This window comes from Lichenostomus cassidix, chromosome 4, assembly GCF_008360975.1.
Source record: "Lichenostomus cassidix isolate B80296 chromosome 4, HeHo_3.0, whole genome shotgun sequence".
NCBI lineage: Eukaryota > Metazoa > Chordata > Aves > Passeriformes > Meliphagidae > Lichenostomus > Lichenostomus cassidix.
In genome coordinates, this window is record NC_139484.1 from 53,315,611 (window position 1) to 53,342,845 (window position 27,235).

A 27,235-nucleotide genomic window follows, 5' to 3' on the forward strand; every position below is an offset into this window, starting at 1 on the left:
GCTGTGGAGAACATGGTTGAAAGCAGAGGGAAGAGGACAGAGAACAGGCAATGAGCTGAAGCATTGTTTGCACATTTTGAAAGCATCTGATGAGTGCAGAGCTCCATGACTTAGCAGCTATTGGTTAAATAGTGATAGGTATTGCTGAACTTTGTCCCAGGCAGATTGGAAATGGAAAGGTGGGTGGCATGTGTGTGTGTGTCCTGGGTGAGCTTTGGTTCCCAGCACACAGCAAGTCATGGGATGTGTTCCACCACACATCCCATGTATTTTTGCATGGGTGTAAGAAGCTGTAAATTTTAAATCATGGGCCTAGGGTGCTCACTGCATTTTCAGAAGAACCAAGTTTATTCTTCAGTGCATAAATACTGGTTTTATACGAAATACTTCTGCTATCTTTGTTTCACTAAAAAATGGTGTAATTGGGAATAAGGTGCTTTTGGGCCTGGTTCCTCAGTTACTGTCGAGCTCATAATTAGGATGTCTAATAACATTTTCACTAATCTTTAATGTATTTAAAGAGTACTTTTAATTTCTCTCTGTCCAGTTAATTCTATGCTCCACAGGTCATGTGTGATTTTTTTAAAAAAGAGTAAGATGGATATTTTTGCCCAGTTATAAGCCAGACATCACTCAGGTCATGGGGTATAAGGAGCATTTTGGAAACACTTTGTTTGCCAGAGAATACAGGAAGAATCTGAGCCTAGTACAGTGATACAGGTAATTTCTGGGAGCTCATCATGCATCCTGTTGCCACAATAGCATTGGCTTTGCTCTTCCATGCTTGCTTTCTCTGAAGACAGTGTGTAGCACTCTGCCAGAAAATATCTTGACCCACACAACTGAGCAATTCTTTTTATTTTTCTCCACATGAAAATCTCTTATTCATATGAAAATATCAGACACACAGGTGCTTTTCTTTAGTGCTCAGTGCTAAAACAACCTCCTCATTTCTTGCACATTGCATCAACTCATCTAGAACTTGTCTGAATACTTATTTTTCTGCAAGACTCCATGATATGTACATAAATAGATATTATGAAAATATCTTTTTTGAACTTGTCTTTATTTTTACATTCAATGCATGAGGACAGACAAGATGAATATTCATGACAAAATATAAAGACATATACTGTCCTTGAAACAGTTAAAAGATAAAGTTTAAGAGTTTAAAAAAGCATTTTGGAAACATTGTATCTCAAAAATTGCTCATTACAGAAAATCCAAAGCTTTTAGGAACATAGAGATAAAATCCTTGTGCATTAAGCCATATTATGAAAGTCTGTAGTTGTTTTTCATCTTTAAGAAATCTGTCTCTGCATTACTCACAATCTTTAAGTAACCTATTGATGGAGCCAACAGCCTCCATAATACACAGTGTACACAGTTACAAACAATTGAAAAGTTATATTACAAAATATACAGTAGTTCCTTTTTACATTTTTATAGATAAACATTGCATAGTTTTCAAATATGTAATATATAACACAATCACGAACCTTTTTCTCTATAACTTACGAAAAATTCTGTACACTCAAACAATTATAAATAAAGTGTAAATATATTTTAGTAAGAGTGTGGAGGGGAGTGTACCAGGACATAACATGCTGTCAAGTATTAAACAGAAATATTTGCTGGAACCTGCTTAACACAATAGCACAATATGGCCTGGAGCAAGGAGAAGAGATCAGTGGGGAGACATTGCAAAGAGGAACCATAAAGTACTGACATGTCTGACAAATATTACCCAGATTCTTTTGTAAGAATTGCTTTCCCACAGTTATTATCACTGTTCTTGATGGCTTTACTTCAAGAAGCGAAATAAGGTGCATGTTGTTTAAGAAATGAGTAGAAGTAGACTAAAATGTTTCCTCTTCATTGGGTGGTCAATGGAAACAAGATAACTTGCAAAGAATTCTGGATATTTTTCTCATATTTTTCCCAAAGAAACAGGGCATGGGAAATTCACACTGGGATTTAAAGCAACAGATTCAAAAAGCATCCAGAATTGTGAGAATAAAACAAAGAAGAATTATTGAAAATATAAAAATTCCACTTTAAAAATGAGATGCTGACAAAATTCTGTTTCAGTTATATGAAGGATAAGGAAAATAACTTTAAAAACAACATTTGACATAACTCTGCTGTTTGCTACTACACTCCAAAAGAGCAGAACTATAACAAAACTAGATGCTTTTGGAAATTCCCTCTGATTCTAAGCATTTTGTCACTGGGTCACAGTTACAGGAACAGTCGGAATCTCAGTTTGAATGCAATTTGCAAACACATAGTTTGCCAATTTTAATGTTAGTTTAAAAAAGTAAATGGAAACAATTTTCACTTCTAAAATTTATGTGTTTACCTGGTTGCTGAATTCAACCTACTGAATTCCAAGCTCCTCACCAAACAGCTATTCAGAAGTAATTATGTTCTAGCAGCACTGAGTGGCTATGTTACACTAAGGGTCTTCTCAGCATTTTCTTTACAGATTTAATTTAAAATTCAGCCACTTAAACGGGCTTTAAATGGTGCTTTGATTACACTCAGCCACCTATTTTTTTTAATGTTAGTGATTGGACTTCAGATATTCCATACTCACTAATATCTAAGCTATTGAAGGCCAGCAGAAGCACTGAGTGCATCTTTGAAATGATCTTTTTCTGATGTTGAAATTACACCTCCTGTCAGCCCACGATTCAGAGCAATCTAACAAGCATTTACTAAAACATCAACAAAGGTAAAATTTGAGTACAAGCAGCTTCCCACCAAGTATTGCACTACCTGTGGATTTGCTAGACATTGTAGTGACTACACTCCTTCTGCATTTTATATGGGATGTGGATTGCTACATACAATTGCCAGTAAAATTCACATTATTTCCAAGTAGGGCAGTTCTGAGCACAAAGGGATGGTGAAAACCCCTTTCTCTCCAGTAAACATTACCATGTGTCCTGTGCCAGCCACTATCTGCTCTGCAGGCTCCCTCTGTTGTAGATCTAAAGCCAATCTCCACTGCCACTGTGAAAACTCATTTTGTGGCTTAGGCAAATGGAGCCATGGCTGCACACAGGTCTGCTGGCAGCAGCCCAGGCTGGCACAGCTCTCTCCTCTCCTACCCTGGCCACTTGTCCTCCTTCCTGCACCATTCCATAGCTGTGGGATTATGTGGTAAACAGGACTGAAGAGGACCTCCTAGAGAGAGGAATGTCCACACAGCCACATCCTCAGTCAGTCAAGACTTTTGGTAGCCACCCGATGTCTCCAAACACAGTGCTTAACCTTCAGTGGGCAGAGGGAGCAGCAATCACTTTTATGGTCTTTAGCCTGAGATAATAAAAGATTATAACTCCTGCCCCCAGTGTTAAAGGAGACAGAGATGGGTTTATGTGCACCCTCATGCCAGAATAAGACTCCCAGAGCTACTGAAGAACGTCCCAGCATTTCATTTTCCTTCACACATATAGAATAAGTTTTATCTATTCTAGGAAAGCTACTGTTTTCCATTTTGACCACTGCAGACAGGCCAATGAAAACATTATTCCTTTTTTTTTCTTTTTTTTTTTTTTTAACTTCCAGGGCTTTTTAGGTATTATGAAGTAATTTGGTAAGAAAGGCTGTTCTACAGTGCATGGTTTATTTTTTAAGTTTGAATTGATTGCCACCACTTTCATCCCTCTCTTCATGGGACTACATCAGAATTTCTTTTGTTTGCTACTGATAACATTGGAGGAAGGTACCACATAGTAGATCCACTGTGAGCAAGTCTGTCATTAGCTTTGCAACTGAGCACAGATTTTCTAGGGACTCTGTCAAGCTTGCTTGACTCCATTCTTGATGAGTGATGGATCACTGGTTTCAGAAACCTAACAAAATGTTCACGCTGTCCTCAGTGCAAGGTCCAAGGTGGTTTTGATGAGCCTGACTGTCCTATGCTGTATCTCTGCTAGTATGCGTGGATCCAATACTATAAAGCTGTGTTGTTTGTGCCTGTTTTGTCAACACAAGCTACAGCTGGAGCCCTTCTTACACCTCTTTCTTCATCAGCCATTGCCATGGTGTTTTCATAAACTTCCAAAGTTTTTTGCTGATTGTCTTTGGCACCCTCCCGTTCAGCATTGACTTTGCAACACTTGCAGAAGCCACAGCAGTGCTTCCCACAAAAAGCAAGTGAAGACATAATTACATTGTCCCAGGGCTCTAGGGAGCGCATCCAGAGAGGTAGGAAATCCCAGTTTTGGAGCTTCTCAGGCAGTGAATGTGGTCGTCTTTTCTGCAGGACATTGATTACAACCACAGCAATAAAAAGAGCAGCAATGGGAAGGCAAACACCCAAAAGGACTGGCCAGCCTGCCAGTGACAGACCAAATACAAACAAAGGCAAAAGAAAGAAACAGAGCAGAAGATAAAATATAGCAAACCATCTGTACTGGGCTGTTACATTTCCCAAGGTCTTGGCCATGCGGATTGGCAGGCGGGTATAAGGTATCGGGTAAAACAGAATAATCCCAGAGATATTGAAGAAAAAGTGGCACAAGGCAATCTGAAAGCAAAAACATTCGAGAAGTTCATTAGCTAAAACACTTTTAAATGCTCCTACCCACATGATAGTTACTTCCAGCTCTCAGAAAACAGTGCTGTTGTCAATAAGGCATGGGAACCATGTGAGAATTGCTCATTTTTGGGTTCTTCATCCACAAGTTTTCAATGAAAACATAGGAAATGTAAATTCAATATTCCACACAGGCTACAGAGAAATTTTCAATGGTTCAAACTTGGATTTTACAAAAGTTAGCTGTAAGTTTATAGGAGAATCACCGAGGAGATTCTGGGACGGAGAATTTGCCTTTGGATTTTTACAATCCTTTGATTTATATACTTCAATTATTTTTTTTTAATTAGCATTAAAAGGCATGGACTTGCTAAAGCTTACAGAAGTCACTTAGACAGAATAAGCATATATTGAACACAACAGTACATTCCCTGCTCACCTTATCTTATTCTCATTTTGTAACTGTTGTCAGACTAAAGTAAATATGGAAATACAGGGGTTTATTTTTAAAGTGCATTATTAAACCAGCATGTAATCATGAAATCTGAGCTTTGTCAAGATACTATCTTCTCATGATTACATCTGTTCCATCATGCCTGAGGACAATAAAATTACTTCTGTAATTTTCCTGGTTTATTTTAGCTAGTAAAAACATTCATCCTATTCACAAAGGAAACGTCATTATCTTTTCACTCTTTGATGTAAAGCATTCATTCAAATGTTATCTGCTGCCAGGTTCTTTACCAGGTGGAAAATGGAAAGCCAAAGCCAGGCTTCCTACTTTTCAAATAGTTTGGGGCAAAAAGGAATTCAATAAAACCCACTCAGTTTACATTTACAATGAGAAAAATAGATGCCATGATGCTCATTGCAGCATCAGGTAGATAGAGAGCTTGCAGCTTAAGGATTGTGCAGCCTTCACTTAGGTTACAGGAGTCCCTGTACACTGTATGAACTGAGTTAGGGTCCTGAGAAGGGAGCTTACAGAAACCAGTAATCCTCAGAGGGTTCTGAGTATGTGGGCCCTGCATTCCAAGCTGCAAAGATCCCAGACTCAGGGTCCAAGTGACCTCCTCTGTGTCAGTTCTGAATCAATTCACTGAGATCAAGCCAATTTATGAGAGCAAGATTAACTATATATTGACATTCTGGGAATGTTTAATGTAACCTTTTTGCTCTATCAGTTGAAGTGGATGTGCTGTCATTAATAGCACACACAAAATCAGGCACGACATGAACACCATATTTACAGTAGAGCCACTTTTGCCATGGTTTTCTTCAGAAAAGTTACAACTTCTATATGAAGCCCAGGAAGGATTGTTTTATACTGACCTGTAATGAATATTTTAATGTACTCCCTGGACTTGCTAGAGCTGCAAGGATAGCTGTTGTGGTTGTGCCAATGTTGGCTCCTAAGGTAAGGGGATAGGAGCGCTCAATGCTTATAACGCCAATACCTGCAAGAAAAGAAGCAGGACTGAGTTGGTTTCAGAATGGTGGAGATGATAAAACATGGGGGTAAAGAACACAATATTTACAACTTACCAACAAGGGGTGTAATAGCAGATGTGAAAACAGAGCTACTTTGGACAACGAAGGTCATACCAGCCCCTGCGAGCATAGCCAGGTATCCAGCAAGCCAAGTAAATGGAAATGGAAAATCTAAAACATAGAGGGAGAACACTGTTGTTAGCATAACAGAATGCTCTGTGTAACAGTAACACAGCAGTGAAGACTATTAAGCACTTAAAATGTAGATGTATTGTTTGCATCTTGGGTCTTAAATGATGATTTGGGATCAGAGTCAGTTCTACCACTCTGATTTATCCTGTTTGCTGTGCTCCTTCTACAGCCTTGCATTACTGGATATACTTTGAGATGGATACTAGACTAAGTAGACATTTGTCCTGACCCACGGTAGCATGTGTGTTGGGATACAATTAGGTACCAGAAATGTTTCCACAAAGGTCAACACAAAAGAGTCCTGGTGTCTTGAGAGCCTTGGTTTTGGCAGCCAGGCACCCACTGCATGGGTCAGGTCCTCAGGAAGCTCTGAAAATCATCCTGACAAAACCAGGTTGTTTGTTCTAACTAGTTTCAAGCAGATTATGTCCTAAAAATTCACTTGTTAACTCTTGCAAAGAGCAGCAAATTACACTGATTAGAGAAACTAGGCACAATGGTCCCCTGTAGTCTGCAGATTTATGGAGAGAGCTGAGAGGCAAGGACTTAATCAGCTGGGAAGACACAGAGGAACACAGAGCAGATCCCAAATTAAATAAGCAGTAGCTGTCAGCTGTTTACTTTCTACTCCTTGTTTTTAGTTTGGACAGTGTTCTTTGCCCAAGAGAAGACAGCTTGAGGATCACTTTGGTGCTTTCCACATTTCTGTGAGCCCTCTCTTCAACCACAGCCGGAGATCTGCCTGCTCTGGGACTGCTTTTCTCTCCCACAGCTTCAGATCTCTCCATTCAAGAGAGTATGAAGGAAAAGCAGCCTAAAGAAAAAAACCACCCACTTTTGCATTCACTGGATCCAGGCTGAAAAAACACCTGGACAGCACAGGGCAAGATAGAAAAATACCTACCATTATTCAAGGCTGCCTTATTCTACTGAAGAGAGCGTTAGGCAACAGAATAGGACAAGATCATGAATTACTACGAGTTTTTTCAATTTACTTTCGAAGGAACATGCAGGCTCTGTGCCAGAGCAGGCAATCACAATCTCAGCACTTCAGTGCTATCTTTTGAGGATGGGAACATTACATTTCTAACAGGTAATGATTATACATCAAGAAACAGAGCCTGAACTTTGGTCTCTAATGCTGTTAATCTGCTGCATTTCTCAACCAAGCTGTTCACTGATGGATTTTTAAACAAAAGAAAAAAACCTGATTGGGGGAAAAATTTTGGGGGTTGTGCATGATTTTCATTCAATTGCATTTTCTTTAAACTATTCTGTAATATCTCCCAGAACAGGAGACATCAATAAACGTGCTCATGGTCCTTGTCATGTCTGAAAAATCCTCAGGAAAAGCAGATAGTTACCAGTGTTGATTGTCTTCTTGATAACACTCGCCACTTGTCCTTTAAGCACAGAGTTTAATAGCTTAACAATCATTATCAAGCAGGAGCACAGAACAAGCAGGGACAAAGCCAGGAGGATGAGACCGATGCCAAGATCAGGCAGGTCTGAGTTTACAAAGAGATGTTGGCCTGAAAAAGAAAAGGAAAATTAATTAGCCTACCCACATTTTTGCTTATGATCCTAAGCCCAGCTCTTGTTTTCATACACACCCCTAAGAAAATGGGGCCAAAGCACACACAACTTGAGGGGTTGATGCAAAGAGGGAAAATGCCACCTCCCCCACTCCACAAAAGCCATGTATCAGTGAGGCAGGAGAGGTGCTTCTGTGGACATGCTTATAAAATATACAGGGGCACCTCTATGGAGCAGGCAGGAAGTAGACGACCATGTGCAAGGGAGAGGAGTACAACGTCAGGATAAAGTTTTAGGGTGCTCCAAGTGGTGGATCACCTTTTCCCAGAGGAGGCTGCATGCCTGAGAAGGGCTGCTGAAAGTCCTGCGGGGCATGCATAGGGATGGAGATATCCAAGCACCCATTACAGCCAAGTAACCGTAGCTCCAAGCCATCTGAACATCAAGGGTGACATGATACTGAACACCTCAATTACTGGTATCAGGGAGCATGGAAAGAGATCCATCTGCAGGCAGATAGCATGATGATGCTGGTAACTCCAGCTGTGCAGCTCGAGCAGAGCTCAGGCTCCTCAGGCGGCACCTGCAGCAGTGCCATGTGTCTGTAGGCAGGCAAGGGCTCCTGGATGCACCTCTGAAGGGCTCTGTTAGCACCATTAGAAAGCTATGTACTTTCATAAAGATATCACAGAGAGATAACTCTACTACTTACATTTACTGATGTACTCTGTTTCAGTTATGTTCTTGAGGGTCCATGTCACATTTCCCTCAGTCCAGCAAAAGTCAGGAGATGTGCAGTTTTCTGAAGGTGGAATTGTGACATTCTGCAGTGTCTAAAGATCACCAGAAAAAGTAGATAGTTCAGTCATCTACAATCCTTTATTAAGAGCTCATGTAGAGTTTTAGATTTTTACTACAGCCAAGATTCATCAACTAAAAAGTCAGAATTGTCAGCTGACACCACATTAATGACAGGGTAAAACTTTTGCATTCTTAAATAAATTATTATGTGGTTACCCAAGTCAATCAGTACAACATTTAAAGTTTAAAATATCCCCAAAATCTTCTACATTGTAATAACCATGGCACCAAGCCATTAATAGTTAAGGACCTTAATTACTGATGGCAGGGTTTGTGGAGCACGGTTTGTGATTGGCTGCAGCTGTGGGACAGTGGCATTCCTTTTCCAGCCATTGACTTTTCCATTTCCAGGTCAAAGAAAGACCTCTTTACTGGCATATCAATGAGTTTGGTGAGAACCACAGGGCTGGGAGTCAGAATGATACAACACTAGTGCAGCCTCTTGCTAGATGAGCACAAGCTGCTTGAGCTTCTTATCTGTGCCTCAGTTTCCCTGTCTGTTGAAACAGTCATCCTGCTTCTACTTTCATTTTCAAAGTTCAAATGCTATCTAAGAGCTAATTACAAGCACTATGACTAGCACTACTAAATTACAGAATTTTTATTTATATCACAATGAAACCTTCCTTACACGCTCTCTGAGCCTGGACATACTGCATTCTGACACCAAGTCCATAAGTCCTTATGCAGATTAAGGGAGAGCTTGCTGACTGAGCTCTACTTCCACATGAGAGCAGCTAACAGCCAAATGGACTCTGAACCATGCTCCTGAACACGAGATACCTTTCCAAAGTGTTTGAGTGATTTTCTGTTGCAGAAATGGGGAAAGAGAAATCTAATTTTTTTTTTTTTTTTTTTTGCTGGGTGCTGCTAACAGACACCTGCATTTGTACTCCTCTCTGGATGATGCAGGTGGGGCAAAACTGGGAGTAGATATAGTGTCCCCCATCTCCAGGGAGTGCCTGGGCTCCAGGCCCCCCATCCTGTCAACCTTTACAAACACAACACAATCTTGTTTCTCACCTTCCTGAAATTTTTTCAAAACTCTGAGTTTCAGAGCAGCTGTATTAGATTAAAATGTTTACGTTTTGCTTTAAACATTTGGGGTTTGCATGTATTTATCCCTGCCATAAGTCTGTTTAATCTTTTTTGCCAGAAATTGGTTTAACCCACTAGGAATGTAAATAATTTAAATTTTTGCCCACCAAGTTCAAGTCACACTTCTGGGGGTTTCACATGCTTTTATAATTTGACTATAAGCTTGGGCAGTAGGTACACAGCCAAAATACAGACAAACGCAGAAAAAGTTTGTGTCTAGAAATACACATTTCCCTCAGCCTGTAATTTCTGTATAGTTGCTGGTCTTGTGTGGGACTCAGGGGCTCAGATGTGTCCAGCTGAGGGCTGGGCTGTGCCTGCTGGGGCTCTGAGGGGCTCTGGGGTCTGGCCAGGGTCTGGCAGCAGTAAAGCCACCCCAGCCTGGGCCCCTCAAGGTGAAATACCCAGAGACTCAGCAGTGTCACCTGAGCAGGGTTTCAGGTGAGCACAGCTCTGCTCCAGCACTATCTCCATAGGTAGCATTTCACGGACCATCCAGACTGTCATTTAATAGGAGCTGGGCACTTAATTTCAACCTCCATAGTGCGTCCTTAAGCATCTTCTGCCTCAGGACTGCCTCAGGAGCTATTTTAATATACATGCCAACAAGTAGAATACTCTATTTAGAGAATTGAAAGATATTTAATGCTCTAATTGCCAGTTAGCTGAACAATGCGAACCAAACACTCAGCTCCACAGTTCACCAAAATACTCATTGCTGTCGATCTGGGCAAGAGATTCACCAAGCTGCAGTGCTGCTTGGGTGAAGAACAACAGGACACAGCCCCACAGAGGCATTCTGCAAGGGCAGTGTTCCAAGAGAGCTGCAAAGAGCCAGCTGCCACCAGATCGCCCTAACACACGTAAAACTAAAACAGATTAGATCAGTAGATACACGGTGGTTGAAACAATCTTTTCTTTGGCCTATGTTGCAGACTTTTTCCACTTTCAAGGAGTTGGCCTAGGCCTAGATTCTAGGCCTATGTTGCAGATTTTTTCCACTTTCAGGGAGTTGGTAGGAGTATCAGAGTTTCAAGGCATTTGGGTGTGAAAGAAGTAAAAGACTTCGCTCCAATCTGCTGGTTCTGGTGAGCAAGGGCCTGCACGGTACTGAAAACAGCCAGGCCAATGTAACCACTAGTGACCAGCCTTGGTTCAAGTGGAGCAAAACTACATTAAATTTTTTTCATTCTTTTTCTGCTCAAAAAAACCACTCTCATTAAAAATCTAATTTCCCAATCCTAGGATAAGGAGCATCAGCTACAGATAAGTAATGTATTTCCTGAGGTACCTGGCAATTAATTTAGCATTATACTTACCACATTGGTTTCAGTGACACACCAGATCTTTACCAGGCTTTTGTTCTTTGCTGATTCATCATTAGTAGCAATCGCATTTATTACTGATTTATCAAGCTTAAAAAGAAGAAGAGAAAGAATTTTAAAAATGCATCATTCCAACTTGCATCTCAAACTTCCGTTCAGCTCTACTCAAATAACCTCCTTTGGAAGCTCAACCGTATAAAGTCTCCATGACTTGTCTCTAATGCTGGAGCTCCTGCCCAGCAGGTAGGAGGGGGTTACTCCCAGAGAAAGGTACAGCTCTGCAGGCACAAACACTGTGTTTCATTCTCCCCTCATCATCCACTACCTCATCTCACCCTTTCTGTTTAATCAGCTGCTCTGACATGACTGCCTAACTGTATTTACTGTCACTTCAGAAGCTCTGTGCATTCCCCTGGCCTCTATGTGATTATGTCCTATAATTTCAGTATTATTGTCAGGTCCTATGCTGGTCCTCTGGCTGTGGCAGATTGTCTCAGCTAGTATCTGCCAATGCCTAGGCAACAGGCTGCCTTCCAGTCCATCCCACATGGCTGGATTTGTCTTCACCTGCCTTCCCAGCCCTCCTAGCTAAGTCTGCCATCATTAAGATGAAATGGGGTGGAAATAGAACCTGGAAATATAGAGCTGAGACTTTTTGAAATATGAATAAAAACAAGAATTCATCTGCTAATGAACTTTACCCTGAGGACACAGAGAAAGGAGTGTGAACCCTTTTCATATTCAGAGCATTTTTGTTAGCTGTGACTGAACCAAGTAAGGAGCTTCCTTGAAGCAAGAAAGAGCTTACCTCAATGATGAGCTTTGTAAATGGGTCTGTGATAACTTTTAGTAGCTCTGGGGCATCTTCACCACTTTCAAGATGAAAGGACTCAACTATAACGTTGGTGAGATGGTAGAGATAGCCAGAAACAACTTCAATGGGCAACAGTGCAAACACAGCAAGCCAGTTAAAAAAATCATGGATTGTAGCCCCAGCAAAGGCCCTGCAAGAAGAAATCAAAAAAATAGAGTTGCTTTTAATAGAAGAAAATGCGTACAACATCAATTAGACATGAAATCATAAAAGTGGGGATGAAGGCCATTTCAAGGTGGGAATCATTTAATTTCTGAGGCCAAAGGAGATAGCTACTTTGTTATGGAGGGCTAAGTTGGCTCCACACTGTTGGCCAATGAAAGAGCTAGACAGGTGAGAAAAACAAGAAAAACTAGAAAAGACAAAAGTGATCCTTAACATGACGCTCCCAAGAGTACTTGTTTGAAGAAAGAAGTGGCTATACAGCCTGTATTTATTTTCCCTCCCACCCATTTTTGGTACATTTTTAATCCTCAGGCAGTCATTTCCTCTGGGGCCTGCTCTCCCTGACTCCTGGGGCAAGAGGGCTTTGCAGCTGTCCCACATGTTCTTGCAAACTGTTGGTGTATAGTTCCCTTCCATCTCCTCCTCCAAAGCCTGAGCAGCCACAGCTCTTCCCTCAGAGGCTTTGGCTAAGAGTATTTCAATATGCCCAGCATGCCATAAATGACAACGTATCAAAGTCTTCTATCCGTCCCAAGTTTACTGCCCAGCTCCAGGTAAGCCATGCCGTCTCTCAGTGGCAGTGTCAAGCCAGTCTAAAGTTGACACTGTATATATTTAAAACCCAGAACACTTCATTTCTCTACAGTTACCAGCTCTTGCTTACTGTCAACTTCAAAAGCCTTCAACGTTGAAATCCCTTTTAAGGAAACCAGACCAAATTCATGTAATGTTAACTTCTTGTACAGCCCTCCCATAACAAAGACACAATAAAAGGTGGGTGGTATACTGGGAGCACAATTTATCCTTGTGTAAGAGCATTAAAAATGGTGCATTCTTACAAAACCACAAAACTTTTAAAGGAAACCAATATGTCTTTCTTCTACATTTATGAAGTCATGAATGTAGGCAGCATTATACCTTTGCCATGGCCATGCTTGTGACTTTCCTATCTAGAAAGGCTGAATGGCTTTAGTAGTGATAGGGAATGTAGAATAGACCTACAAAAAAGGAAGCAACAATTTTCCAGGTCTAGTGTCTAAGTATGATACCTTCTAAATTCATTTCTGTCCCCAGCTTGCATAAGTGCCACAATCGTGTTTGTAACTGAGGTGCCAATGTTTGCTCCCATGATGATAGGAATAGCTGCTCGAACAGTCAGCACTGGAAAGCAGAAAAGGAAACACTGAATGAAAAATGAGATCATCATTGAAGCTCTAAGCTTCAATGAAAATTTCTAATACTATTAGTGAAACCCTGACTTCCCTTGATCTCAGTGGCATTAGATGTTCCAATCCAAACATGCTTGCTTTAATCAGCCCCCCTGGGAACATGGTGCTCCCATAGTCCCATGATCCCCACTGAAACTGCAGCCCATGATTATCCCTTTTCACCACATGTTAGAGGGCCACAGTAAGATAAAGTCTCTTTTTTCTCAGGCATTTGCCTACTTACTGCAGAATTTTGAAATGGTACAACAGAAACAATGAGGTTCAGTAACTGCCTCATGTGAGAAAAGAGTGCAGATAATTCCAAAATTGTCATTCAGTGCCAAGGCTTCCAATGATTTTCATTGCAGTTATGGTCTTACTATTATTACTAGTACTACTACTACTATTGCTACTACAAATATTAATACCATTATCATTACTTTTTCAATTTTGATTTTATATCAGGGAAACAGCTGTGAAAATCTTTTCCTTCAGTCTCTATTCTTATACCCAAACCTTCTACAGTTTGAACACAAATGGGAATGTTTGCACCTGAGACAAGATTTATGAGTGACCCTTAGGAAGGTACTGTAAGCAGACTTACATGTGGAGGACACCATGCTGACAATGATGGATGAAGAAGTGCTGGAGCTCTGGACCATAACTGTCACCAGGACTCCAATCACCAATCCCGCTACAGGATTCGAGAGCACTGAATCATCTTTAAATATGTCCCCTGCTGCTTTACCTATTAAAAAAACATATTCTCAGAGTAAGGGAAGTGCAAGGTAAAGTCCAGAGAAATTATGATAGTGTTTAATTAAAGATCATTCAGTCATTTAATTGATACATGCATAGCCATGCTTGCTAGCCCAAAAAAGTGTAATGTAGCCCAGGGATCCAGATTCAGGTCCTGGACTCTCAGCTTCTCAGTTATTAGAAAATAATTTATATTCTCTTATTTCAGTGACTAACAATCTCTACTGAACTCTACTGAGAAGCATATAATACCACAACCATCAGAGGAAAGACTGAAGGACAAAAAAATACACATACCATGATTTAAATGCTATTACATGGTATTTTTGGTTACTGAATCAAAGAAAACCTTTTTAATAATACTGATTAATTCTGTTCCTGTACCTTTCTGTGTTTGCAAAATACTTCCACAGAAGGTCACATATTTCTCTGATAACCACACCTGAATTCAACTCTTTGAGGTAAATGTAAAAAATATATTTCAATAGTTTTCATCTTGGAAGGATTTGGGGGACATTTCAGTGCTAGACGCTTTAATCAAGAGCCCAATTTTCATAATTCACCTTGGTGAAATGTCTTTCACATGGGACATATTTATTCACAGATGTATTAATGTAAACTGTCACTAAAGTAAGAGGAAGCTACTAGGAAATCAATAACCCCTCTGTCAACAGATCTTTGGAACTTGAAAGTCCCTTTCAAACAAATGAAGGTCGGTGTTCAATCAGAGCTACTTCCTTCTGAATCTCAACACATATGAAGAATGTTCTTGAAGCGTGATAGTTGTAATTAAGTCTCTCAGATAAAATTTACTGCCTTATTCATAGTTTATTTTTGATATTTAAGACTTTTTCATACCTCCTACCAGTTGAAAAGCAGAGCTCAGTACATCCAGAGAACAGACGAACATGTAGAGCAAGCAAAGTAGCATAATGAACTTCCCTATCCCATAGAGTACACGAATGACTTTTCCTTTTGTATCCAGTTCTGCAAAATAAATACATTATGTATAAAATAATCACTTCAGTTTTTCTCTGGAATACTGCAGTGCACAAGCAGAGACAGTGGAGACAAAGACAGTGATGTGGCTTCCGTGTGTGATTAAACCCAAAAGAATGTCCTTAATCACATTTTAACTGCAGAAGCAGGTATTTTGTTTACTTACTTTTACCACAAAAAACCCCTTTTTGGTATGTGACAAAAGACTTATGAAATCTGAGATTGACCCTTGGTTTTACAGTCATCCTGCTGAGTAAAGAAAGGGACACCAATGGGTGTACGGATATAAAATCATATTAGTGCTGTACTTCTTTTCATGTATCTCCTTATGTCTTAAGGAGAGTAAGCAGCACAATTTCAAGATTTTTCTTAACTGGCTAAATATAATATGCATATTAACTCTTGGAGAAGGTGAGACAAGAGATGGGAAAAAAAGATAAGTAACTTATTTAGGGAGAAATGGCTACCTGACCACTTGACCCCAGTGTCCTGCAGCTCCGGCAGAGCCCATGGGTCAAATTCTTCTGGCCTTGTCTCGTCTATCAAAGCCACTGTGGAAAATGCAGGTTGAATTTCCCCTTTATTTCCAAGTGAAGCCACATTGCCTGATGAAATAGAACATTCAAAAATTGTTTAATTATTTTCCATCTTCTCCAAGGATTCCTAAAACATATATCTCTATAACTCACAAGTGAGCACGTTACCTTTGTGATTTTCTCCTTCTTTCCCCGCCATGTTCTGGTTTTGTTTGGAAGAGTCCCCAATATAGTTATTTGTTTCAGGCTTTTCTACCTCTGGCCAGGGAGCCATGATCTGTGACTAACAAAGTAGTGTTGATTAAAATGCACATGCAGTCAAAATATTCAGCTTACAACAGGGTATGTGAGAACTATGATAAGGATTAAGAGCAAAGGAGATGAAAATGAAATATAAGTAATTTTCCCTTGAACATAGATTTTTAATAATCTTTATGAGTTATTCCTCCATTTGTGAAATTGATATCTCAATTATTTTTAATCATGGTTTATTTATTTGTGTATGCAATTAAAAAATTATTTGTACTTTACATCTGTATTTTCACACATTTTTAATGGTCATGAAAGCAAAGATTCCTCTGCTTTCCAAAAGGTAGGCATTTCTTCTCTTTAATTAATTTCAACTCTTTCAGCAAGAAGTCAGAGAATTGTTTTACTTTCTTCCACCTTCTGGATTTGAGCAACTGCCTCTACCTGGTAATTCAATACACAGTCCTTGGCAAAAAATTCTTCCCTAAAGCACTGCTTAGTTTGGGTCATGCATGCTAAACACAATGCCTTGTTGTCTTTACTGGTTTATTCCCATGGAAACATGAAGAGGCGAATCCTGGAGAAGGTGGAGGAAGAGCCCAGAGTTTTGAGCTTGCAGAATGCCTGGACAAGAGGACAATTAGAGAGCAGTGGCCATTTGCAGGTCTGTATTTGCCTGTAACTCACAGCTGCTGCTGCAAATGAAGCTGAGCTGGTGGCAGCAAGGTCCAGCTCACCCATAGCACATAGGCTCTCTCTCTGAACCTCTTCCTTCCTGACCCCTTTGGGACACATTTGACATGCACTGAAATATTAATAAATAATAACTTAAAAATAAGACATTGCATGGCCAAATACTGCCAGCACGTGTGCAAGCACAAATGACAGACCTAGTCCAGGCACACGAGGAGGCCAAGCCTGGAAGAGCCTACCTGTTTACTTCACCAGTATTGGAAGCCAGAGGCTGGGACATGAAAGAGGGGGAAGGTGACTATGGAAAGAGTAGCCACTATGCACCACAATACTCCTACATTTACAGATGTGGTGAGATCAGCCAGAACGTCTGAAAACTCAATGCAAGGAATGGGAGAAGTGAACCCTATCCAGAAAAGCCTCACCTTCAGGTCTGTCTCTTCCACCCTCTGCTGCACAAGTCAGTCAGTGCTGCAGTCAGAGCTGCCCCATGACCAGCACATCTGGCACCAACCCACATCTGAAACACTACTCAGTGAATTTGCCTCCAATATTCCACGTAAACAGAACCCCTGTGCTCAGCCTCCAAAAGGCAGAGTTGGTATCATGCTCCCATAAACAAGGTTCACCTGAGGTTAGGAGTCATTCTAAGGGAGTATAATTAATCATTCATTTAATCATAATCCTTTATGTAGCTGATGGTGAAAACATTTTGTCCCTGCCCACATCAGTAAGCCACACATCCTCCTCCTTTAGCTGGGAAGGAAAGGTCACAGAAAAACCACTCATGTCTGCTTGTAACATGGGTGGGCATTGTTTTCTGGCACTCCACAAACAAAAGAGTATCTCCACTTCCACATTACCAGGAAAAGTTATTCTACAATTTCATTAACAAAAACTATACTTTTCACATTTTTTGTCTGTGGTGTAAGACCCAGAGCAGCTCCCAAGACATGCAAAGATCTTAGAACAGATGAAAGAAAGTCACTCTTGCTTGTTTCAACAAGGATTCCCATTTGCTTGAAGCAAATTCTCACTTTTTCACCCATGCCAAAACAACCTCCAGCCCCACCCAAGCCAGAACACCTCCATCTTGTTAAACAAGTTTCATTTATATATGTTCAGCATTTAAAGAGCTTTTAAAAAAATAACTGCTCCGCACAAGTGATTCTTAAGTGAAATGCAATCAAGAAAATACACTGGAAAGTCAGATGTGAAGTTGCAACTTATTCCAACCATGGAGACACAGAATGTGCTGGATACCACCATCCCTAGAGATTCCATCAGTACTACAGCTCTTCTGTTACGCTTAGCATGGAAATTAAGGATTCAGCCTGCATGATTACCATATGGAAACTGAGCTGATGCATTCAATGGAGAAACTGGAGCCTGAAAACCAGCAGACAGACAGCTTCTATGCCTCCCAAATAAACTCTCCCCATACAAGAATTCAGCAGAGCATTTTTCCATAATAAGCATCTCCTGTGTTCCTGAGGTGCTCAGGATCCCACAGGTACGTCATGTATTATTATTGTTTTTGCTTTATGTGATTAAACATCATAGAATGAGAGTTGATCACGTCTGTGGAGGAAGTTTTTTTATAGGTATGTGTATGAAGTTATTCATATGAGCCCTAGCCAACTCTAATTTGAGAAGGTAGACTTGAATACTGGAGGCCTTTGCAGCATTTACCTTGAGCATTCAGGTGTGCAGAGGTATTAACAGAACAGCCCATGCTGTGTGAGTGGTATCAAGGACTGATGTAAGCAGAACTGCCTAGATCCTTGAAGTGCTACCAAAGCTGTCAGCTTCCCCAGATCCCAGCTCTTGTTAAGAGGAACAGCTGAGAAGATAGTCGAGAGACACCTGATACTCTCTTTGCTGGAGCCCTAGCCACAGCTACTTATTGTTAATTAATTGTTGTGCCACAAAGATTATCTACATTCTATAGTTTCCCTTCAAAGAATTCTTCCTTGGCCCAAATACAAACATTAGCACCTTGAAAAAACACTCAGCAGACAATCTGTGTGCTGCAGAGGAGCAGAGCAGTGAGCAGTGGGGTGGCAAAGTGCCCGTGTCACTCCCTGGCAGCTCACACGCGCCTTTGGAAAGGTTGACGTCAGGTGTGGTAGAAAAGACCAACATCTCTGACGCAAGATATCAATGGCAATGAAAACCCTAATAGTGGTTTACTATTGAGCACCAAAGACAACTACATGCAAAGGAACATGTTAGAGAATGGGCCAATGACAAGGCACACTGCAACAACTTGCTGTGTTCAGCTGGACGCACCGGTCCAGGTCCAAAGGCAGGATAGCCACAATTGCTGGATGAGGTGCTGGAGTGATGAGCTCTGCCCACCCTCGTGCCAGCCCAGGTGTCTGTGCATCGGGTTCCCTGCTTGGCTGGCAGGACACCAGCCAGGGTGCCTCACCCAGGGGGAAGTCATGGAGCTCACACGGGGATACACATTGGCCCTTTGGATATTCACCTGTCGGGAGCAGTGCTGAAACAGGAGCTAATTTCCTCCTGAAAGTGGCAGGTCACAATATGCCATGCATATTGCAAAGGTCTGAAAACTAATGCCTGCACAAGCTGTAATCCAGTCTGTTTCTCTGAACCTCGTGGCAAATCCTCTCACACCATCGTGTGTGCTTCTTTCACTGTGAGTATAGTCTTTCCTTGCCTTTGGAAAATGCTAACCATGTGTGACATCCTTTCTAACTTCAAAAGAAACTGAACCCTCCCCCTCCTAAGAGGGAGATAGATGGAAATAATCAACAGCATTCACATTCTGAAATAAAATGTGAGAGAGAAAAACTCAGAGCTAAAGTTGGCTCCTGTGGTTTTTATATCCATACTCTCACTACAGCATTTCAAAGAGTTAAAGTCTCCAGGGAATTATCTGAGCAATACTAGGTGTCAAGCAGTTGCCCTGTATTGCATTCCTCAGTGACTCATTGGGCTGTAACAGCTTTGCCTGTGTTGCAGGGCTGCACTCTCCGTCCTTTGCAGTTTTAAATCAGAAGCAGTTGTCAATGTATTTGTTTTGCTGGACTTAACTCAGAGAAAATGAACTACCACCTGCGTGCGCCCAGCCGGTATTGTTTGTACCTCTCCACCCATGACAGCTCACCTAAACACCACGTTGTGCCTGACACAAGAGCTGCAGGGCAGTAAGCCTTAAAGAAATCTCACTCCTGGGGAACAGACCCAGTCAAACCAAGATGAAGGAAGAAGCACTGAAGAAAAGAGCAATATTTTAAAAACTAACTGGTAATAACTACAACAACCAGCAACGTGACCATACATGCACTTACAGGTTGCTTAAGCAGCTCTATATCAGATTTTGGGTTCCGCCAGGCTTCCCTCATTCTCTCTCCTTCTCTCTCTCCCTCTCCCTCCTTCTGTCTCAGCTTTTCTACAAAAATACATCACTTCCTTATCACTCATCACAGCACTACAGTTTTTATGTTAAAGAGTGATTTATCAGCTAATCTGATATCCAAATATACTACTTAGTAAATATGAATATTTATCACACATTCTTCATAGAAATAAATACCAAGCTACATAGCAGCCTTTATTATACACAATTTGAAGAAATATTGTCTTTTTCCCCTCAAATGCACCATTTCCAACACAGAAGCACACTACATAGGGATAGGAAAAGAAAGCTCCTCAGACAAAACAAAATCCTTCAGTAGCTTTACATCAGTTAATAGTTTTGCCCCAGAACCTATTCCGTGGCAGCCACAAAGCCCCAGGTGCAACAGAGCCAGGAACAACTTAAATAAACACCAACAATGATTCAGCCTTGCTAGGAGCAAGTCTTGTCTTTGCTCTGGCACCAGCTGCTTCCTTGGGGCTTTTTCTTTGAATAAGTCAGCAGGCTTAGCCAGGATGTAAACTTTCAACTCGTGCAGTAGTAAAGGCAAAAAGAGATATGTGAAAGCTACGAAAACAGAGCACTGTGCTCATTGTTTATTCCTATGGATCTGTAGGACTCATTGCTCACAAGCCTAAATCTAACACATAGCAAAACTAAAAAAACCACATAAAACAAAGCAGCAAAGAGAAAAAATACCTAGGCATGTGCAGAGAGAGAGCAAATCCCAAAGATTAATTTTCGAATTCACAACCAAGCAAAGCACTGGACACACCACAGAGGAGCCAGAGCCAGAAAATACCAGTGAACTACTTGAAATACCTAGTAGGTATTCAAATAAAACAATTTCTTTTTCAGAATAAAATTACAAGAAAATTAATAACCCCACCAACAAGGAAATAGAACAGATCTACCCCATCCCAAAGACAAAATATGTAATAAAGAATAAAGAGAGGAGCAAATAACGACGTTAAAAAGACTTACTGATCTAATGGAAGAGCTGATAATAAAAGTTACTGAGAAACCAGCTGATTTCTGCCTACTGCCACATTAGTTGAGCAAACTGCATTAGACTCTAATGTATTCCTTTTACTTCCATGTATCAAACCAAATTAGCATAAGAAAATGTTTCCATCAAGAATAGCCTGACACAGCCGTTGTGAGGCACACAGGCTTTACACAAGATCTATGCTAACACACGAACTGACCGTATTTCCTTCCAATGTTTCATTAATCATATCCTAGACATTTTCCAGTATCCAATACCACTGATTACTATGACTTAAAATCTCACTTCTATTCAATTCAAAGAATAGTTAAACCAAATATTTTCTTATACTATAGGCAGTTATTTCTGGGAGGCTTTTTTTGGAAGCTGCTAACAAAATACTTTTTTTCTTCATCATATTCCATAAAAATAAACCTATCTAATTGCAGAAAAAAACACAGTTTGTTTTCAGAACAATGATTTTTTATCACTTCCTTGAAATATAAATGCAGTTGAAGGAAAACAAGAGGTGAAAATGTTAACAAAAGGATGACATTTCTCATGCCACTCCAATACCCCGCATTACCTCTCTGTTGCCATTCCTTGAACTGCAAAAGCAGAGTTTTAGATTTGCAAGCTAAACAAGTTCAAAAGAGAAGAAAAGAAAACTCAGTCTTAGTTGCTCTTACTTACCACGACTTTATTCCCAGACAATAGAGTGAACGGATCAACTGGGCAGCCACTGAAACCTGCAATATATATAGACAGGTGTTGAGCAAAGTTTGCTTTCATCACTGCTCACTAACATTCCTATTTTACAGTCCAGAGGCACTGCCTACCTGCAACTTAATGATCACAATAAAACTTTTTTTTGCAGGAGTGGGCAGCAACCGACACTGATAAAACTACGGGCTGTTTCACAATTATCACATTCTAAAAAATGTCCCATCAGCATTTAAGTACAAGTTACAAATGTGTTCATGTGAGTGCTGAGGAACTATTTGTTCCAGCCTGAAAAATTGCTGTCCACCTGATCATTCAGTAATCTTTTTTCCAATAATAATTTTCCAAAAATATTTTGCAGTCTCAAAAGCCTGTCAAAAGGGTGTGAAGGAGATGTAGTACTGTTATTTGTCTGTTCAGGTGCCTATTAATCTGCCTAAGAACAGAAGTGAAGGAGAATCAGATAAAAAGCCGTGTAAGTAGGAAACACGTAAGAACTTCTTAGAACAGAGGATGGAGTTTCATTCTTATCAGTGCTCAATGTTTACAATTAAGGCAAGCTCATTAGCATTTTGGCTGTGGCTCTACTTCCAAAGTAGATTTAAAGGTGTAAGGACACCTTTGATAATTGCATTCAGAACTCTAGAGATGAAGACGACTAAATGATAAATAGATATTCAATAAAACTGTGTGGTGTTATAGACTAGACAAAGCAGCCACCAGCACTGCTGTCTGTTCTACTGCTGATCTTAATGGGGAGCTGGGGATGGGGGGGTTGCATTTGGCACTGCAGCTTTATTACCTTTGAATTTTTTCTGTTTCTGTAGGCAACTTATACTGACAAAATAAGCTGTAAACTAGGTGTCTAACCAGCACATCTGCTTTGTCTGCTTGTATGCAGTCATATCTCCCAGCAGCTTAGTGACTTAGTAACTTAGTAAAATAAAACTCTTGCTTTTTGCACCTTTCAGTCCCGTGGAGATGCCCAGCCTTTGGAGCGGTGAGTCAGAACTTCCCCTTCTCCCGCGTCAGCATCAGAAATGTTTAATAAGCAGTGACCATGAAAGCCTCTGCAGCCCTGTGTGCAGCATCACATCCTGGCAGCAGAACCACCAAGCACCTCCCCTGCCTGCAGTGGCTCTGCTGGTGTCAACCCCACTGCCCTCACTGCACTGGGCAGGGCTGATGTTGTAGCCCAAGGATGGAAGGAAGCACCAGCCCTGCCTCGCTCTCCCCACTTGCAGTTTGCCAATTTCTCTTCTGTATGAAGTGGAGAACTCTCCAAAAGAGGAAATAAGTAAAGGAAAATGGACCCAAGTTCTACCTTGGTGGTTCACTGGCTCAGTTTTCTTTACGGAAGTGTAATTTAACATTACAGCTAAAAATAGAAGTTTTAATTGATGCCCTACATGTAAGAAATTAGGTGAATCTTTTAATTGGAAATCCTTGTATTTCTTTGAGTTGTGGCTCATTCTCTTCTGAGTCACTGTTTGTGAAGCCCAGCTCTTCTGAGTGGGAAGGTATGAGATGTACGTTTCAAGTACTCTGTCATGGCTCAACCAGAGTGTGGTGATGTCTTCTGCAGCAATTTTATTACAATGCTGCTCATTCCATTTGCTAAGCACAATCCTAAGTGCTGACAAAGTTAACATTTTAGAAAGGGAAAAGTTCTATATCAGATACACTGTGCTAAAAAAGAAAAAACTTCAGGAAAGAAAGAACAGTCACTTACACAAAGGCAGACAATCTACAGTCTGTCTTTGGAAGACCAGGGTGAATCTTCTGCAGAGTCACTCTGGAAGAGTCTCCATAAGAAGCTTGTCCCAAGGGTGGGTGTTATTTGTCCCAGAAGCCTTCCCTTCATTCAGAATCAGACGAGTAGAGGCTGCAATTCTTCCCAGGACACCAGGACAGTCAGAGTGATAGAGCAGAGCACTTGTCATGCACCTGGCACACATCACATTCGTAAGATGCTGCTGCTGCTCAGGAAGAATAAGGCAGTGCTCTATCTGCCCACTTTAGAGTTTACTTTGAAGCAACTGATCTCATTTAAAAAATATTTTGGATAGAAAATACTTAATAAAGCAAAGCCAGCAAGCAATTTCAAGGTCCTGATTTCCTCTAACAAATGTGCTGGATTATTCTTCAGCTATTTGGAACAATACCTGTGATAGTCCAGCATTTAGCAGGAAGTGCAAAAACAGAAAATGTCTTAAACACAGAATAAGGAAAAATTCCTAGCATGTGCAAATTCTGTGAGAGGTGAACTATGTCCAGTCACTGTTATGTGTTGCAAGAAGTTATGACACAGACAAGAAACATGTCTACAGAACAGAGATCTCTGCTACAAACTCCCTTACAGATTTCTTCCACAAAAGGGATACCTGCTGTGCAAGTGTCAACCCCATCCATCTTTAAAACCCAGGCCATAGTACAGTAAACCAAGTGCACCTAAGTCACAACTAGCACAAAAATAATTAAAGGGAAGTAAAAGAAATGGCCACTAATCCTGCAAAGGTGTCAGTGCAGCCCAAGATATATTCACTAACAGTAATACTCACATCATGAGGTTTTCTCTTTCAGTAGATGCAGCTTCAAGAGACAGCATGCATGAACATGGCTCTCAGCTAACATCAGGAGGGAAACTCTCTCTCTCTCTCTTACGTTTTAATTTAGTTTTCAGTATTCCACAAATCCAAAGAATGCACACCTAAACAATATACATTCAAATGGGTGGGAATCTAGACAGCAGCTATATGGCTTTTTACTGAAGAGAACAGGTATTGTTTCCATAATTTGGAAACAACTGTGTCTAGTTTATCTTGCTCAGAAATTTTGAACAAATTCAGTTGTCTACATTGGAAACAACACGAGTGTAAATCATCCTTCCCTCTTACAGATATGTAAAACACAAAGCCCTGATCATGTAAGAGAGAGGCCTGTGCTGATTTCAATAGGAATTATAGCCAGAACAGTTATTTGGTTAAGGACTTAAGCTCATTCACTTGAAGAACATTTTCCTTCTTTGCGCAGTTACCTGGAAAAATTTATTCCCTGCCTGGCTTTATCTATTGTCTGATAAGTATCCTGCCTCTAAACATTTTAGCAGTGAAGTTTAGTAATGAAAACACCCAGACAGGTATGTTTGGTGAGTATGAACTTCCATATTGGTACACAACTGGGTATTTATTTGGAAGCAGTATTTGTGGCAGACTTTGACAGTGGCATTATATAGGATGCTCTGATTTTGGAACAGAGTGTAAGTGCTACAACTTTGCTGTTTATTAATTAATTTTTTTTCCATTAAGAAGTGTAAATTTGTCTTTGAGGGAAATCATTGGATTTTACCTACACTGTACACTTCTCCTTTAGGTGGCTGTTACTGTAATACATTCTCAGAACATTTTTTTCCCAATATTTCTTCTAGAGTTGGGAATATAAAGATTTACTCCTAAGTCTACTTTGACAGCAGTAAGAAAACTGCTAATTTAATATATAAAGAAACTGGATCCTATCACAAGGTTCTGTACTACAATACTGTGCATTCCATTTTACATGAATGATATGCAAAAAGAAAAAAAAAATTAATGGAGTTACAGTAGTTAACATACTTCCAGAACTGAGTAATGAATAAAGTCATAAAGGGACAGCATTCAACAGAAGTGATGCCAGGAATGGGAGGTGGAAATGAAATGTGAAGGAGTCACAAAGAGAAAAACCACAGGAGGGGCTTTCAGACATACAAAGGAAAATAAATATTTCAACAAAGGACAAACAGTTTTTATGGAGCAATAATATGGCAAGCAATTTGAGACAGTTAGAAGTGTTTGAAAGGAAAAAGGAACTCTGTTTTATAATAACTAAGCAGCTCCTTCAATATAGAATGAGCTTATTCTCATTGCCACCATGTCTCAAATTTTTTTTGTCAGTCCTTGGGACGTGAGTTGAGAGGGTGATTTTGTTCACATCTTCCATGATAGCTATGTTTTCCATTAGAGACACTTATTACAATTGTTTTTATTGTTCCTGAAATATCTTATTTTAACATCCTATTTAGTTGATGTTTTGCTACTAAGACACACCATTCTCAACATTTAGTAACATGTAAGGGGCTGCTCATCTGGAGCCTGCAGTCCAGGCATTGGGGCAAGGGGTTCAGAGCAGGGGCAGCTCTGCACAGCCCTGCAGCAGCCAAGCAGCACAGCTTCTGCTCTTCTCCCAGGGGAGGCATGGCCAGAGGCAGCAAGGCACATGGGAAAAACAGCACCAACAGTAGCCTGAATTTGATTTCAGCAAGAATGCTAAAAATGTGGATCATATCATTTGCTTTGACCACTAAATCCCAGATAATTTTTTAAAACTTTGCTTACCATGCTGTTCTAAGCTATCACTTCTTGTCAGGAGTGTATAACTAAAAGGTTTAACTAAAGGTTAAGATAATTCATTAAAAACAATCTCTGAAACAATGACCTGGTGATGCTTCGGGGTCAGAAATTTTTAATCACAAAAGAAACCCAATATTATTCCCCTCCTGCTAACCTTTCCTTACACTTTTTATAGTCTCTCCCCTTACCTTGCCCTGACACCACACCTCTCTTTCCCTACTCCTGCTCCCTCTCTCAACCAATCTTATATTCCACAGCCTCCAGTTGCCTCCCACTTTGGACACATCCATGAATGCAAATAGCATCTTCCCAACAAACAAGTAATGGGGAAGAGGAAGAGAAGAAGTGAAGGGAAATGTGAGAACTCTTAAATAAATAATAACATTCACACTCTTAGGCAAATCTTAATTTACAGATTCAAGTGCTTTGGGAAAGTAAACTATATTAACTCCTTTATTATTCACAGTTTAAAGATATATTTAATTTTAAGAAATCTTCTTTTTCCTTCCTACACAATTTGTTAACTCTTGGCTGACATCAGACATGGTGCTGCTGGTAGCAGGACAAGCAAGTACAAATACTGGCAGCCAGGTGAGCATGCATACAGAGATGAGAAGCTTCATCTCAGCTTTCCCCCCTGTGCACTCCCTCTGCACCTGGGTTGTACAGCCTGCTGGCCTCCACAGGCTGCCCATAGAGCAGCTGCTCAGCTCCCACAGCCACACTTATTTATCTTCTCCCCAGATGAATTCTGACAGAAAGACAGATTTGAGGGTGACACAAAATGGAGATTTTTGACAAAATTAATAGTCTCCCAAGAACACACTACTCATTCAAAAGCCATATGCACTAATTCTGTACAAAAATGTACATTTAAAATAAAGCAGTAAACATCTCAAACTCCACGTGAAAAATCACAGATTATTTCATCAATGACACTGTTCAGTACTTATTGTTGCAAAATGCTTGGCAGTATCCCCTTTCTGAGCCTTCATCCATGAAACAGCTTTTGGACAACTCGAGGTGACTTATCTAAAGGCAATCTGTTGCTGTAAGGTGAGAGAATTAATCTATTTTCTTTGAACTTACTTTCCAGACAATTGTCCAACTCACTAACCCTGTACAGGTCATTAAACTAGATCTGCAAAATTAACAGCAAAATCAAACCATCTGGTATTTAATAAATATTAAATACATTAACTTTCCTTAATGTATA

At 40.3% G+C, this 27,235-nt stretch overlaps 1 protein-coding gene across 2 annotated transcripts; it reads right to left on the bottom strand.

Annotated features, from left to right (window-relative positions):
* Nucleotides 1–1,855: 1,855 nt before the first annotated feature.
* Nucleotides 1,856–22,113, bottom strand: SLC34A2 (solute carrier family 34 member 2). Of its 2 annotated transcripts, XM_085059222.1 has the most exons (14): nucleotides 21,751–22,113; nucleotides 21,605–21,660; nucleotides 15,762–15,876; nucleotides 15,525–15,662; nucleotides 14,917–15,045; nucleotides 13,904–14,047; nucleotides 13,141–13,252; nucleotides 11,861–12,056; nucleotides 11,047–11,142; nucleotides 8,481–8,601; nucleotides 7,597–7,764; nucleotides 6,095–6,211; nucleotides 5,882–6,006; nucleotides 1,856–4,540 (listed from the first exon to the last, which is right to left on the bottom strand). In XM_085059222.1, exons 3-14 carry the CDS (start codon nucleotides 15,865–15,867, stop codon nucleotides 3,965–3,967), a joined length of 2,028 nt encoding a protein of 675 aa, XP_084915348.1. In that variant the 5' UTR covers nucleotides 15,868–15,876; nucleotides 21,605–21,660; nucleotides 21,751–22,113; the 3' UTR covers nucleotides 1,856–3,964. The 2 variants fall into 2 exon arrangements, with proteins under 2 accessions (XP_084915348.1, XP_084915346.1); XM_085059220.1 differs by lacking the exon at nucleotides 21,751–22,113 and having other exon boundaries at nucleotides 21,605–21,738.
* Between the last annotated feature and the right edge of the window lie 5,122 nt (nucleotides 22,114–27,235).